Genomic DNA, 17559 nt, shown 5'->3' with positions numbered 1-17559 from the left:
GCGGTAAGTTGTTTTTTCATCCACTTTAATTACCATTATTTTTCATTGATTTATTCATTTATTGAGCACTAGTAATTTCTCCTATGTTGTCCTTGGTGTCAGTGTTTGTTGGCTTCTTATGATATCGTCTGAGGAAGACATGCGTAATCTTCCTTCAATATAGTCAAGGTTTTTTTACCATTAGTTATCGTCCGCGTGCGATTTATCCGCTGTTATTCGAGCCCTAAGATTAAAAGTTGTAGCATCGTCGTTCAATTCGAAAACTACTACAACGTAATTTGTGTACAAAAGCAAAATTGTAGCAGCCGTCATCGCCTTCCATCGTTCCCACTCGCTTCGCCCTTTCCTTCTTTCAAGGACAATCAAAACGCTGCTTTATTTTTTTTTTCTTTTTCGTGGCCTTAGGCGCTGTATCGCTTCGGCACCACTCGGCCACGCATTTGCACCGTCATGCAATAAGAGCCGCATGCCCAGATACCTACACCAGACATAACGCCCTGTCGCAGGCCAGTCTCGCTGCAGCCGACCTCGTTCATTCATCGCACGCTTGAGAGCAGCAGAAAAACAGTGTGGAAGTGCCCGATCACGTGGTATTCTTTCATGTTTCGCGGGCTTTCTATGGAACGCTGAAAAAAGCATCACGGGAAATATCTCGTGTTGGAAAAAATTTATTGAGAGGTTTCTCAAGGTGCTCTACAACTTTTGTATCACACTTGGGGTCTGCAGCCAGTACTGAAAAAGTTGATTAGTTAAACAGGACTTATCCGTTAGTTAATAGGAAAAAAAAAAAGCCTGAGTAACTCTAGGCCAGTGCTAACATTATGCATTCGGTTCAACTCGCCTCCGGAGTGCCTTTCATTTTTAAAGCTTTCGCTGAAGTTATGTGGGACAAGGTATACACAGGACAATTTTTTAAAAGTATGCGATACAAGAAACTGAAACTTTTACTACAGCTGTTCGAAAGAAACAGCTTCGTTGGAAATCGGGTTGTAATTCTCCATGGTCGCACACATCTGCTGTCTTTTTGTTGTGAATATTGCAAGTAGTTCCGTAGCCTAGCCTATACTGGTATCCGTAGCCTATACTTCACAATTATTCGGTTTTTTATCAGAACAAAAAAAAAATGCCGCATGCATTTTGCATATAGCAGATTACCAATGAGGAGAGACAATGAGGAAATTTGTGCGAAACAAAAAACGGTGGCCTGTTCTAGTGCGTGATCGGAAATGTTCAACTTTTCGACGCGTTAATAATAAATATTAATAAATGAATTTATTAACGGCGGTATGTAGGAAACATAAAATACAGATTTCTGCGCGTTTAGCATACAGCAAAGTATGAACACAAACACACGATAACAAGACGCGTTAAAGAATTAAAAAAAGATCCATTTTGTAGCACTTGTTCAAAAACCATGTTTGCCTTTATTTGTTTGTGTTGAGTGCTCGCGCATAATTTCGAGTTTATTTTATACCCGTACCAAAGTTCTGTAAAGTAGGTAAAAGAGCATGAAAACAAAAAGCTTTACTAACATTTCTTATTCTCTCAAAGTGAGAACGTGATGCCGCAGTTCCCACTTTTCTAAGTTCATATCTTTTTCTGCTGAAACAAAGGCAATAATGAACTTCCGAGCAGTTGTGAAGTCGTGTTTGCTTAGCAGAAATCCTCAGACTAGCACCACAAGAGATATCCGCATTCAAAGTGTGCTACGCAGTGCATTGGCGTCGATGTTTCCCAAAATAATTTTCCTATCAGTTTGATTGATTGATTGATTGATTGATTGATTGATTGATTGATTGATTGATTGATTGATTGATAGCAGTCGGGTAAGACTTTAACTTGAAGGCCAACGCACTGTTTTAGCTGATTTCGGAGACAGATACATCTGAATGTGGGGCTCAGCAGGCATGACTTCGCTTGTGCTCGGCTTCAATTTCGCAATCGCACCATATAACCTAATATAACTAACTAAGAAAGATATAGTTCATTACCAACTTATGTCGGCCTAGTTCCGCAGAGGAATAACGGGTCTTTTGATTCGGTTTTTATCGCCCAGGGCTGCGGTGTAGCGAGGTAGGAATACGAAGGCATTCCTTTTTTGTGTTTGTTGGCATGGGCTTGTAGCTGAACTGGAACATCGCCCAGGCGTTGCACGTCGTGCTACCCAACGGCATTTTACGGGATTGTGAAGTCGTAACCGAGCCACCGTGTCGGCCCGCTCTTCCAATGGACAGAGAACAAAAGTGGAGCTCACCTGCATGTCAAGACGATGCTTGAAGACTGGAGTTTCGGTCTGCGATGGAAAATGAAAGAATTATACGTCAGTATACATGTATCTCTTACATACTATGTTCAACAACTCTCAAGTTGAATTGCAACAGATGATTGAGGGCCTTGGTCGGGAAAGTGTAAGAGCAGACTTGAAGATTCATATGCAGAAAGCAAAGGTAATGTTGAATACCCTGGAAAGAGAACAAAAATTCATGATCCCCAGTCACCCTCTAGGGTCTGCGCAAGGAGTACGTTTATCTAGGTCAATTGCTCACACTGGATCCTGATCACGGCAAGGAAGTATACAGAAGGATAGCAATGTCTGGGAGCGCATTCCCGCAGGCATTACCAAACCATTACCGGCAACTTACCGCTATCCTCGAAAAGAAAAGTGTACAATCGTTGCATTCTACCGGTACTAACGTATGGGGTAGAGAAACGCTGAGGTTAAGAAAGAGGCTTGAGCAAAAAAAAAAGTTGACTGCGCAACGAGTGATGGAACGAAAAATTTTAGTCGTAATGTTGTTGATTAGAGAGCAAAAGGGGAAGTCGATTGTCTAGTTGACGTTAAGAGGAAGCTTTAGCTCGGGTGATCCTATCTATCTACATGAAAAGGAGAATTCCTGGTGACTGTTGGTTTCGGATTTTTGAATTAGGTCGTCAATTTTTTGTTAAAAATTGGCAAAAATCGGAAATTTTGAAAAACGAAACTATCAAGTTTACAACTCTCTAACTCATCAAGAAAAAATTATAACACAATTCTCTGAAATGCATCTAATAGCACATCCAAAGCGGACAAAATTGATATGTTACACATGAATCTCAAAAAAATTAATAACATGGAAATACAGCTTTTGCAGATCTCTTGTAAACAATGTAACAACTTCACGCAAGATGTAAAATGACACATCGAATTTGTCCGCTTTCAATGATCTAGTGGATGCCGTTTACAGAACTGCGATATCTGTTCTTGATGCAGAGCTATGAATTTGTAAACCTCGTGCTTGTATTTTTTCAAACTGTGGAATATTTGAAAATCATTTTAACAAAATTCAGGCCCGAAATTGAAATTCCGGTTCCAACATGCAGTCACTAGAATTTGGCTTTCTCCCTCAAATGCAACAAACTTCATTAGAATCGGTCGAGAAGTTACCTTAGAAAAATGTTTTTGCATTTTACATGCATTTGAATAGGCCGCGTTGGAGTTGGGCCCGAGCTAAAGCTTCCTCTTAAGAGGAAGCTTTAGCTCGGGCCTAACTCCGACACGGCCTATTCAAATACACGTAAAACGTGAAAACACTTTTATGAGAAACCCCTGGAACGATTTTGATGAAATTTGTTGCATTTGAGAGAGAAAGGTCAATTCTAGTGACAGTTGGAAGCTGAATTCCGATTTAGGTCGTGAATGTTTGAAAAATATAGAAGCACGAAGTTTAAAAATTAATAGCTCTGCATCAAGAATAGATATCGCAGTTGTGTAAACGGCATCTATTGTATCATTGAAAGCGGACAAATTCGACATGTAATTTTACAGCTTATTTGTTTGTTACGTTGTTTACAAGGGTGTTGCAAAAGCTGTATTTCCATATAACTAGTTCTTTTTTGCTTCATGTGTAACATATCAATTTTGTCCGCTTTAGATGAACTATTAGATGCAATTTACAGAATTGTATTATAATTTTTCGATGCTCAGTTACAGGGTTGTAAACCTGATAGTTTTGTTTTTGCCAATTTTCAGTAAAAAATTGACAACCAAAGTAAAAAATTCGATACCAAGAGTCACTAGATTTTCAGTTATTCTTTTAAGTGCAACAAACCTCATCAAATTTGGTGCCGTGGTTTCCCAGAAAAACGAATTATCCTTTTACATGTATTTAGATAGGAGCACCCGTGCTAAAGCTTCCTCTTAAGAGCAAGGAACGGAGCTGGGGAGGTGGTGTAATGCACAGGACAGATGGGTGCCAAGAGAAGGCAACCACAGTCGACGACGGCAAATAATTAGGTGGTCTGATGAGCACATATCCTGTGCTCTTTTGCAAAGAATATTCAGACCGATCTAATTACTCCAATTTACTACTACTATTGGTGTTCTTCTTCTTATTATTGTTGTTGTCTTTGTCGCTGTTGCATGTGGGCGCCAGCATTACTATGACACCAAAGCGCCTCAACACATCGGAACCGAGCTTAATTTTTTAGCACATGCCTTTGTTTCAGCACGAAAAAACGTAAACTCTCACAAATTGTAAACAGCTGCTTACGCAGTTCCGCTGTTTTCCGACTTTGAGAGAGCTAGTGTACAAAAATTACGAAACATTTTATGCTCTCACACTTTTTATACCTATCAAAGACAACTTCGTAAAATTCACTCAATTTTTTTTTTTACGCAAGCGCATAACACAACGAAAAAATGGCCGACCTGGCTTTTGAATAAGAGACAGGAAAGTCGGCCACTTTGTACATTTTTAATGTTTTGTTACCGTGAATTTATTGCGAGTTTCTTCCTCTCCACACTTGGCTACGTGTTAAACCAACAACAGTATTTAGTCTGTTTTTCCTACCAGTATATTTAATTTTGGCGGCAAAATCAGAAGAATCGCACAACGTCGACAAATTGAGAGTTTTCGCGCACGAATTAGGAAAAACAGCCTTCCCCATTTCGATCAAATTTTCCTGGGTTATCTACTGACATTGGTTATCTGTTGTATGCAAAAAATATGTGCCCTCCTTTTAGTCCTAGTACAAAATAAACCAATGAACAGTGCTGTTTAGGCTGAGGTGTTCTGGGCCCCATGACTTGTCCTTCAGGATGTGGCACCGTGAAAACGTCAACTTCAGCTACGGCTCCCCTTTGTGCTCCGAATAAATAAGCAACCTAATTACGGTGGCTCACTGGATATGGCGTTCTTCTGAACACGATGTCGCGGGTTCAGCTCCCTGCCGCGCTGGCCGTAGTCTAACGGAAACGAACGCAAAGACAACCCAGTACTTAAATTTAGGTAAACTTGAAGGAGGACGGGTGGCATGATATAAGCCACAACCTTCTACTGCGGCGTCTCTCATAGCCGCGCTGATGTGTTTGAAGCAAAGAAAACGTCCCATCAACCTAACAATGAACCATAAACGTTATATAAATAAATCTTTTTTTTTTCCTGAATTTGAAAAAAAAAAAAACGTGTATTAGACTTGCATCGTGCATACCTTAGCATGATATAACAATAATTAGCCTTTACAGCATGAAAAGAGAAAGGCGGCGGGTGGCGTAGGTCCACAAAAAACGCAAAACGTTGTTGCGTCTCGCGTACAGCGTCGTGTTTTGTGATGGCGCCTGCCTGATGTATAAGGAAGGATGTATAATATTATTCAAATGGCAAGTTGGGGCTAGTATACGCGCGAAACTTTACCTCAAACGTCTAACAACACAGGCTGACTTGAGACGCGTGGAAATCTGTGTTGGTCATCACGCCACCAAATTTGACGCTACATGAAAAAGAAATACACCTAAGTACATTTGCAGCTCATTTCTCTAAGCAGAACCCACGCACGCACGCACGCACACACATACACACACACACAACCACACACAAACACACACAGAACATGCGCTATCAACATCTCCGCTAATTATCTCCAATAAATGGGAACAGCACACAAAGCTTCGCTTACATCGATTCCCAGAGTGCGTACAATCCATATATATATATATATATATATATATATATATATATATATATATATATATATATATATATATGTGTGTGTGTGTGTGTGTGTGTGTGTGTGTGTGTGTGTGTGTGTGTGTGTGTGTGTGTGTTGTTAAGAAAGGCCAGCTGCAGTACAAGTTTTGCCAACCAGTTGCGACTGTGGAAGCAACATCTCGGGAGCATCGCCGCCAACCTCTAGCCAGGGCGTGGCGAAGTCGACTTTGTGTCGATATCAATACGCGCATCCTCCACTCTTAGTCGGTTCAGCTAGGATGCGTTGTGACTGAAGGAGTTCGATGAAGCAGGCTTTGTGCGCAACACGACAAAGCGGACCTAATCTACGGGCGGGGGAGCTGCCGCGGGGACGCCGACGGACACTCCTTCCCACGCACCGACCAAGACGCAAGGCAACGCGCTACCCGGAACGGTCCCGAGTTCTATGAAATTCGTGTGCTGTCGGTTTCGCACCGTAAACACGTGTGTGTGTGGACCGTCCTGCGGGGAGGCGGCTAGTTTGTGATGACGAAACGAATGTTCGCATCACCTTGTATCGGGAGAGGACCGAGTGTTTAAAAACCGCTGTTGTGCGGATGCTCGAGACACTTCTCTTAAAGGGAAGCTGAAGCGGTTTTCAATTTCCATGAATTGCTGGGATTGGGAAGAACAGACCTAATAATTTACGGTTCCGAAATTTTTTTCTTCGTTTTGTTAATATAAGGGGCGGAAATCACTTTCTAAATCACCCCCGCGGACACGCCCCCATCGCTTCCCGGAGCGCCGGGTGAGGAGGTTACCAGAGGAGAGAACCGGTGAGAGTGACGTCACTGGCGGGGACCGAGCTGCCGGACCGGCGTGCTGGCATGCGCTGGCATGCCTCTTTCCGTCCTTCGCTTTACTGAACGACGCTACGAGAGATTTGCCGCCGCCGCCGCTCACGTTTGTTTTGCGATTTTCGTAAACTGTTCTTTCCTTCTGTGCTGCGTGAGTGCCTACAGCCAAGGGCGCCCAACATGCCCTCGTTCTGTGCAGCATTCGGCTGCGCGAACACACGCGGGCGAGACGATGTGGTGTTTCACAGGTTCCCGAAGCACAAGAAGCTTGCAGCGCAGTGCGGTGAGGAGAGATAAGTTCGTGCCGACGAAATCAACTGTGCTGTTCTCGGACCATTTCCGCGATAGCCGGATGGCCTTACGACAAATGCGGAAACGCGTTGTTGCTAGCGTTGCTATACTCCGTTTCATACATCAGGTGCAACGCTGTGGAGGCTTGAGATACTTCTTGCAGCGGCTGCGTTCGCACTTAGAAAAAGTTCGGTGTTTCTTGACCCGATTTTTGGGAAAACTTTTCATATATAAGCTCAGTTCTGAATGAAAAAAAAGAATTTACCCATAGAAACAATCCGTGTACTTATACGGCTGCTAACACGTTATTTTAACACGTTTTTTTTTAACACAGCATTCTTTAATTGCAGCCCGTCGCGGCAGCTTCACGTGCATGCTCGCGCGAGCAAATGCCGCTGGCACGCTGCGAACCATAGACGGAAACGCGCGCAGTAATAAATTTTGGTAACCGGATTTCGTGCGTAGCTTCCACAGCGTTGCACCTGAGGTATAAATTGGAGTATAGGCTTGCCTAGTGACATTCGACGTACGGTTGCAGTTATCATGTTTACCACACGGCGGTGCTAAAACTGCCTAATATCTTTATGTCAACACTAGCATGGAGCGCGCATACCGATTCTTGATCGAGCCACAATCGCAAAGTCGTCGAACCATATTCTGAATATTGCACATATAATACCCTGACCATCTCGATCTGGATGTGTATGATAAGCAACTTCCATGACTGTACCTCGCAGCACTGCATGTGTGCGCTTTGAAACGCGGCACTTATGTTAGCGATCGTGTATCAACGCTCAGAAAACCACGGGACTTCAGACAAGCAGCGGCAAGGTGCTTGACATCGCGGAATTGTACCCGTGTTTACAATCTAATGAGAAGTTAGTGCTTCGGCATTCTTCCAGCAGCAAGTTCCCAGTGACACTTTAGCGCATTTTTTCTCCCGTCATTGGAACGGCAGCTACATGAAAAAAAAAAAGCATACGTAACAGCTAAGATTTCCAGCGCGCGAGAAGGTGTACACATCGCTCTCGGCACACTCAACATCGTCGTTGCCGCCGTTGCCGCCATCGTTTTCCGTATCGGCTGTCGGTTCGAACATGTACGGCGAAAATACAAGCTGTCCGAGACAGCGAGAACGTTCCATAATGCTTACAACTCAGCTATGCAGCCAGAACAGAACAGCGTGCTACGCTCTCAAACGGCGGCGCCGACCGGCGACTGCCGCCACTGACGTCACAGCGGCTCCGACCAATCACGGGCAACAGCGGCGTTCGCGCGATACCCTGAGGCGCTGGTGCGCGTTTTCATGAAAAAACAGCCGCTTGCGCTTGTTTCCGCCCTTTTTGAACGAGATATTCGTGTTCAGGGGACTCAAAACTGTAGAATGCCGCAGAGAACTCATTTTTTTCGAAAAGTGTTTCAGCTTCCCTTTAAGAAGAAGCTTTAGCTCGGGCCCAACTCCGACGCGGCCTATTCAAATACGTGTAAAACGCAAGAACGTCTTTATGAGATAACCCCTGGACCGATTTTGATGAAATTTGTTGCATTTGAAAGAGAAAGTTAAATTCTAGTGACGTTTGGAAGCCGAATTTCGATTTAGGGCTTCAATTTTCTTAAAACGATTTTCAAATATTTGACCGTTAGAAAAAATAGAAGCACGAAGTTTACAAAGTCATAGCTCTGCATCAAGAATAGATATCGCAGTTGTGTAAACGGCATCTATTGTATCATTGAAAGCGGACAAATTCGACATGTAATTCGACATGTCGAATTCATGTCGACATCGAATTCATGAAATCGACATGTGATCTGTGAACTTTTGCAAAGTTCACAGATCACTTTCTAAAAACAACACTACCTGCATGCTGTCTTAGAATTAACCAAGTGCCTTTATTTATGTTTAGAAAAATGAACGCATAATACATGGGTAGTTAAATGCTAGATTAAGTATAGTCATATTCTACAGTATGGATCACGAGCGCCAGCAGCATTACATGATTATACTCACAAAACAATTTCGGCTCACTTAATTTGTTTTACTAAATAACTGCAGTATGGTGTCCAAATTCCTCGAACATAGAAGGTTCGACGAATTATAGCCTCTTTATTTCGGATTAGTGAAAAACCTCACCTTAATTGAAGTGAACGTTCTTGGTGTAGGGCTTCTTTAGACAATGATTCATCTACATTGCACATTACTTGTAGGTAGTTGTAACGTGGTATCACAAATTGCTGACGCAAGCATCAGTCATCCTAACGTAGTGGTTGCAAGCCACACCGTGACCATGTCACCGAAAGCTGGATGCGCACCCCATAGATCGTTATTTGCTCTTTTCACTGTCTTTTCACTGTCACGCTCTTTTCACTTTTTTATCACTGTCTTTAACGCTGCACTTGCTTCTCTTCATTCGAGATGAGATGGCAAGCTTAGTCCCCTGCATTTGCTTCTTTGAGAATGTCCAGTGCCCTTCTCACAATCTCTGCCCCAATTATCTTGTCATCCAAAGCTTTCAATGCGGTTTCTGCCATTACACCAACCTTCGCATCACCGATGACGGGTGACAATTGGCCCAAATTTTTGTCACGACGAGTCCAGTAGTATTTATCTTTTGCAGAAGATATTGCTGAGCAGTAATTTTTTAAAAAGTCTTTCTATATCTGCCAGGCCTCAGCAGTACGCACGCGTTTAGCCCTGTTATACGAACGCTTCTTTATACTCCTTACTTTGCGAAGAGACTTGTTCAACCAAGGGCTGGATTTGTCGTTAGTTATGGAGACTATCGGGACGTACCGGTGTACGAATGCAGTTCATTTTTCCTTGTAGAGTACCCAGTTGTTATTTACAGATTGACAATTAAATAAAGGTAGTAGCACTTTACAAAAAATTCTAGTTTGTAGTTAATCTCATCGGAATTTGCTCCGTTATAATTGTGAATTTGTTTTGTTGTTCTGCCAGACACTGGCTTCGTGATGCTAACAGCTGAATGAGGTTATGATTGCTAAAGCCGCTCATATCTGAAATGGAAATTATTGTGTCAGGAGCGTTTCTGAACACTATGTCCATGATAACGGAGGTGTGTGTAGACACCTTAATTATTTGGGAGAGGTTTATAACTATTTGGAATGGGTATTAGGTTCACATTTCTTCACTAATCATGGTAACTTGATAGCTATGGCATCATACTGCCGAGCTAGTAGTCTGTGTTCAGTCCAAGCTGAGGGGGCCGCATTTCGGTGTATACTTAATATTAGGTACAAGTCTTAGAATTCCAGGTAGTCCAAAATTCTCTGATTTTTCCAATTCGGCGTACTTCATATAAGTAGGTTGTTCTTTTGGTGCGTAAGGCGAGATAATTTTTTTCTAATTGACGTTGCTTAATTCTGCTACTTTAGTTTTATTCACATTACGGTGATAGACGATTTAGAGCATATAAGAAATGCAGCAGACTTCAGCTATTCTCTCGGCTCTGAACTTGCTTACTTCGACAGCAGTGAGGACGGCCATCTGAATTATTTTCTGTCTGCTTGTTCCTCAAATAATTGGGTTTGTCCCTACAAGGAACTGGACAAGAAAACATCGATTATATGTAACCCGCTTTTTAATGGGTAGGATGCGGTCATATATAAACTTCTTAATTTAAAGTAAGAATTTCAAAATAAAAGAAATGGATATTATAATATTTTAAACAGTAATATATTTATGTGATACTACAGAAAGAATGCTGTGGATTAGATAAAAAGGTTTTGACTTCTTCTTTGTGATGTACACAACTTCCTTTTTGCATAATATTGCAATCCATGTTGTGTATGTCGAGCTACACACTTAGACGGACTTTACCATTCTCACACTCCCTCTGTCTAAGGGAGCTATATTTATTCAATTATAGCAAGTAACTTTATAAAACCTTTTCTTTGTAGTTGTGTGCAAAAGCTATCCAATTATGTTTTCTCAAGATGGCTCTATATATTACTATTTAAATATATTTGGTTCAGATAATATTGGTACGTCATGTTTATGTTCATTTGTTTTCTGTGGAACAGTCACATGACTTTGTTTTTATTTCTAATTCGGACAATGTTTAGTATTTGTCAGTGTGACAGCAGCATGTCATTTGAAAGGATCATCAAACAGTTTTAAAGTTCCTGCTTAGTGATTAATGAACATTGAGGCCAAAACTTCTACTGACAGGGATGCCACAAGCAAAATAATGCAGTGCCACCAATTAGCATTATTCTTAGTTTTACGTTACTTTCTCCCCATCAACTTACGTTACCATTGCTCGAATACAGTGAACAGAACGAGTTGACCTGGCTCTTTCAGTATGTCCTCTGTATACCATTTCACACATTCTTTATCCTCGCAAACGATACCTTTTCAAAAATCTTCGCAGTCATCTTTTCTCGTTTTCTTGTTAGCACACCACCAGCAACATTGAAAAAAAATCAGGCGGGCTGTATCAGGGACGCAGCCGCAGTGGTGCACATGACGTCTTGTGCGTGCTGCTGAGGGTGTTTGCGCACTAGGATACAGAAATGACATAACCAAACAAACAAGTGACATTTATTCGTGCATTACAAAGCTTATCTGTGGTGAACTTATCATACAAATACAGTTGAAACGATGTACAAAAATATTCAAGTGCCAAGAAAATCCCATTGTTACAACCGATAGTTGTTATAACTAGGTAGCTAAAAAGAAAGCATAGGAGATAAATATTTCAATTAGACAGAAAGAAGTACAATCAAACCCACTAATATCATTACCGATTTTAACACTACTAGGGTGAGCACCCTGTGAACTTTTGTGTGTGTTCTACTCGGTGTTTGCACAGAAAAGAGAAGACACATGAAATCCGGGAAAAGAAAAAAAGATACGAGCCATTTCGCCACACTTTCTGTGAATGCACCCCGCACGGCACGCCTTCATGCCGTGGACTGTCAGGGACTGACAACCAATTTTCACGGCACTATTTTTGCTAGTGCAGTGTAAAGCTGCACTAGCAGGTCAGAGGTCAGGGTGTCTAATCATGAAGTGGTGATGCAGAAAATGCTGTGGAACATTTTTTATCAGAATTTTTCGATCTGCAGTGAGGATGTAGCCGTTCACTGGAAACATGCTGAAAATGATGATAGACAAGGACGGTAGCAATTATACGCCGGCATTAGTGGGAGACAGATGCCAAGTGTGGCCGTGCTGTAACAAAGTATGAGTTTGTTTATCAAGTCGATGTTCCTACGATTCATGTTTTCTGAATTCGTAAATGATTTCTATGATAATTAGCTATGTGTTTTCGGGGTTTCCTGTCCTACTGCTTTGGTATTTAACCTGTCGAAACGAAACCAATTGGATTCATAACGAAAAGACTCCTTAACACTGTTAAGAATGACGAGCTGCAAGGCAAGATTGCCACCCACTTACGACTGGGCGACACGACGCGCATCCCCACTCACCGTCGCTGCAGCTAGAAGGCGTTCGAAGAAGCGGCCTTTGTGCTGAAAACCGCCTCCTTCAACCAGCCCCATCGACATTGTGACGGAACGAGTTCGGTGTGCGAACAATGGTTTCGGAGTTCTCCAGCGCAGACCTGATCTGATACGCATGGACAAGCTGCCGCGGGAAAGCCGTATTTTGGTGCTTCCCATGCCTCGGCGTGACGCAGGACAACGAGCTACCCACGATTAGAATCGATACTTCCCGGAATGGCACCCCTCCAACGCCGTCGTTTGGGCATCGGAATGTGTGTGCCTTTGTGTACGTAAACTGTTCTGCGGAGCGGCAGCAAGTTGGGGATGAGTAAACGAAGAGTCGCCGCCTCGTATGGCCGGCGGACCGAGTGTATAAAAACTGTTGTTGTGTGAATGCTGGACACACTTCTCTTGAGCAGTCATGTTAGACTGATTTAATTTCTGTAAATAAACCCATATTCCTCGTTCTCGATGAGAAGCAGTTCTTCACTTCATCGACGTCCTCAGCGTAAATAAGTAGGACGACGGCATGGGCCAGCTACCTTCGAATTCATGTCGTACTCCAATCTTGGCAAAGGACCACGAGCGATGGGATTGAGCCCCCAATCCTGACAACTGCCTAACAGCGGTGAGATGGACTTTGCGACATGGTGCTGTATCTGCGGTGATTGCTTGGTTTATGCTTTGACTCTCTAGGCTTCATTTTGTGGTTGTTCTGTTTAGAACAGTAGGGAAGCTAGATTGTTGTGTGTTAGCTAGGTTGCGTTTTCCTAGCTAGATTTAGAGAGCAGAATCAAGGCAGTAAAGCAGCAGCCATGGAGTTAAGGACACTGCTGAGAGACGAGTTGTTGATTGTTGGTGAGGAACTGGGCCTATATGTACGCAAGGAAATGCTCAAATCGGAATTATTGGAGCTAATTTCCAATCAGGCCAGTGACGAAGATATTGAAATGGGAATGGAACTTCTCAAAAAGAGAGAGAAACGGGAAAGAGAAAGAGAAGAACAGGACAGGGAAAAACGAGAGAGAGAGGAACGTGATAAAGATCGCGAGTTTCAGTTAAGGAAAATGCAAATTGAACTTGAAAGCAAACGTTTGGAGTTGTCTCAAGGAAGTGAAGGCGCTCTGGGACGATAAAGTGAGGCAGAATCGTACCGCATGGACAGGCTATTAAAGCCATTTGAGGTCGGGACCGACATAGGCTTGTTCCTAAGCAATTTTGAAAGGACTTGCGAGAAGATGAACTTCGGTCCGAGTACATGGCCAAAGCGGTTGCTGTCTATGTTGCCGTGTGAGGCGGCGGAAGTAATTGCCAGATTGAGTGTGCAGGATGCATATGATTATGCAAAAGTTAAGGCTAGTCTCCTGAAGAAATACCGCCTTTCAGCCGAAGCTTTTCGGCAAAGGTTTAGGAGCACAGGCAAGAAAGATAGCGAGGGCGATCCAGAGTTTGCATATAGCTTAAAGGCCAACCTAGTCGAGTCGCTTAAAAGCGCGGAAGCGTACGACAGCAGAGACATGATCATTGAATGCATGTGTCTAGAGCAGTTTTACAAAACCATCCCCCAAGCTGTGAAACTGTGGGTGCAAGACAGAGGTAATGTAAACACTGTGGAAAGGGCGGCTGAATTAGCCGAAGAGTACGCAACCCGAAGAAAGTTGAACGCCGAGGAGGGAAACTGGGACGGTCGAAATGGACCACGGAAACCATTTCCGTTCAAAAAAGGTGCGCAAACTAGACGATCAGAGCCCGTAGACATGGCGGAAAAGCCCGCAGAAAAGAGCGAGGAGAAACTTAACGGAGAAACCGCACAAAAAGAACAGAAAAGAAAATTCGAATCTGTTAGACCAATTCGCTGTTACAAATGCCACAAACTGGGACATATAGCTGTAAACTGCGAGAAGTCTAGCGTAGTTTTTTCCTACGTGGAGGAAAAAAGATGAGAATATGGAACTTTTAAGTCCATATCTCCACGACCTGCAAGTTAATGAAAAAACATGCCGAGTGCTAAGAGACAGTGCCGCCACGCTGGACATTGTCCATCCGTCTTACGTGACGGTAGATGACTTCATCGGAGAAGTAGCATGGATAAAACAGGTTGTAGAAGAACACAGCGTGTGTCTGCCCATGGCCAAAGTCAAAATCAGTGGACCATTCGGGGAGCTAGAAACTGAGGCTGCAGTTTCCAAATTTTTTTCACTGCAGTATCCCTACATCTTTTCGAATCGTTCGAATCAGTTACTGCGTGACAGAGGGCTCAAACTGGGAGAGGGCATAGTACAGGCATTGACCCAAGGCCAAGCTCGTAAGATCGCGGCGCTTTCGGCTGAAAATGCTCAAGCTCCTCCAGCTGAAGCAGAAAAGGGGATAGCTTCAATACCCGAATCCGAGCTAGGCCCGAGGGACAAAAGAACAATTGAGGAGAGCCTGCCAGTTGACCAGCTCAATGAGAGCGTAGCACTAGAGTGTCAGAGTTCTAGCCTGCAGGAAGAGCAAGCAGACGCGCTCACAAGCGAGACAGGGTCGTTATTATCACCGGCCTCAAAGAACTTTGATCAACTCTTACGCGTGGATAGAGAGTCACTGGCAGCTGAGCAAAAGAATGATGAGAGCTTAGCTAAATTACGTGACACAGCTAAAGAAGGCATTGCTAGGCGCAACGTAACGATACATGAGAGAGGAGGATTGTTGTATCGGCATTACAGAGATCGAAAGGGTAGGATTTTATATCAGTTAGTCATGCCTACTAAGTATAGGGAGGACCTTTTGAGTCTTTGTCATGGAAATGGGTGGTCCGGCCACCTAGGCATAAACAAATCAAAGGAAAGATTGCTTATGGAATACTACTGGCCTGGCTGTTTCAAAGACGTAGAAAACTTTGTAAGATCATGCGATGCCTGCCAGCGTTCTGGTAAACCAGGAGAGACATGGAAAGCTCCACTGAAGGTAGTGCCCTTAATAACAGAGCCTTTCAGACGACTTGTAATAGACACGGTAGGGCCTCTTCCAAAAACAAAATCGGGCTACAGGTACTTGTTTACCATGCTGTGTCCGGCTACCAAGTTTCCAGAAGCAATCCCTTTGAAAGAGCTCAGCTCCACCGAAGTAGTAGACGCGCTTTTGACAGTGTTTGCACGAGTTGGGTTTCCAGCCGAAATTCAGGCAGATCAAGGGTCAGTATTGACGAGCGCACTGACTTCCACATTCTTGCAAAAGTGCGGCGTAAAGTTAATACACAGTTCTGTCTATCACCCTCAGTCAAACAGTGTAGAGAGGTGGCATTCGGTGCTTAAGCGAGTTTTGCGTGCGCTATGTTACGAGCACAAGGAGGACTGGGAGAACTGTCTGCCGGCAACTTTGTTTGCTTTGCGAATGGTTCCACATGAAGCGACAGGGTTCTCACCAGAAGAACTAGTGTATGGGAGGACACTCCGTTCTCCACTGAGAATGTTAAGAGAGATGTGGGAGGAAAGAGGAGGGAGTGCAACAGTGGTTGAATACGTGCTAAATTTACTGGAACGGCTAAGCGTAACCCAAGAACTAGTCGGAAAGAACATGGCAGTAGCTCAAAAGAACGCCAAATTCTATTACGACAAGAATGCGAGGCTTCGCACGTTTAACGCCGGAGACCAGGTAATGATCCTCAAACCTTCAAGAAAGAACAAGCTTGAAGATCACTGGGACGGGCCCGTTAAAGTGTTGCACAAACTTTCAGAGACTAACTATGCTTTGAGAATGCCCGGTCGCAGGAAGGAAGTGAGGATATATCACTGTAATTTGATGAAGCCGTATGTAGGGCGGAGCGGAGTCGTTAACTATACCATCAAAGAGCCGGATGGCACTAGTACCAAGTTTAACGAGTATAGGGCGACCTCCAACTCTGAAATCGGCCTAGAAGAAGTAGTAGAACACTCGGTAAGCTCGCACGCTCTAAGACCCGAGCAGCTAGATGAGCTAAAAGGGGTGTTAGGGGAATATCTCGACAGATTCAGCGATCGGCCGGGTAGAACCGAACTGATAACGCATGAAATTGAGCTGACCTCTACCGAACCAGTAAGATCAAAACCTTACAGGGTGTCTCCAAGACAGAGAGAGATTATGGAGGCAGAGATACAGCGCATGCTAGAGTTGGGAGTTATTGAGCCCGCTGAGAGTGACTACACGTCACCTCTAATACTCGTAGAAACCCCTAACAAGAATGCTCCCATTGGTCGAAGGTTAACAACTGCACGGCCGTTTTCTCTCACCTAGGGATCTAGGGAAGACAGAGCATTTTTAAGCAGCTGATTAGCGGCTGCTCAGTGTGCATTCTTTCAGTCCTGTTAGACTGATGAACTGTAACGTTCTCCACTCTTCATGTAGATATCGTAAATAAATCGCATATTCCTCGTTCTCGATGAGAACAAGTCCCTCCCTTCAACAACGTCCTCAGCGTGGATGAGTTGGACGACGGCATGGGCCAGCTACCATTTATTTCATGCCTGACCCTAACCCTTACAGTACACATAATTGCACACTTTAGCCACGCATTTATTTTCATCCATGTTGCTGAGTCTTTCTTCAAAATTAATTTTGCTCTGCGTTTCTCTAGCTTCAAAATACGCCTAAACCATGTCACCCTGTACTGCCTGATTGGTGGTCTCACCGTGGGATCCTAAAGCCGATCGGCCTACCGATCTAACAATATATTCGATTTTAAGCAAAGAATCACATTAGCGCGGGCACCATAACTCCTTTTCAAGTTCCTCGCACCACCTCATATTTACTGTAGCCGCAAGAGGCTCAATGTTTCGATATTGGTGGATTCCACTTCCCCTTTATATTCAGCTTATCTTGGTGGGTGCTTGAGTAAGTCTTCGTTAATGTATACACCTAGGTTTTTATATTGCTTGATTCTACGCATGACTTCCTGTTGAACTGATACCACCTAATTACTCGTCTCTTCATTAAAAATCATAATTCGCGATTTCTCTGTGCTAAACTTAAGGTCCAAATTAATG

The 17559-nt window shown here is 43.4% G+C and overlaps 1 protein-coding gene across 1 annotated transcript in view; it reads right to left on the bottom strand.

Moving 5' to 3' along the window:
• The window catches only part of LOC135901568 (uncharacterized), a 1085637-nt gene that overhangs the window by 483846 nt on the left and 584232 nt on the right, over positions 1-17559 (bottom strand). The window contains exon 7 of the mRNA XM_070531118.1: positions 2255-2293. Coding sequence (XP_070387219.1) covers positions 2255-2293 — 39 coding nt within the window. The remainder of the gene's footprint in view (positions 1-2254; positions 2294-17559) is intronic.

The sequence above is a fragment of the Dermacentor albipictus genome, chromosome 1 (assembly GCF_038994185.2).
Source record: "Dermacentor albipictus isolate Rhodes 1998 colony chromosome 1, USDA_Dalb.pri_finalv2, whole genome shotgun sequence".
Classification (NCBI taxonomy): Eukaryota; Metazoa; Arthropoda; class Arachnida; order Ixodida; family Ixodidae; genus Dermacentor; species Dermacentor albipictus.
Note: the sequence above shows the minus strand (reverse complement) of the source record. Positions and strands in the feature narration are given on the sequence as shown.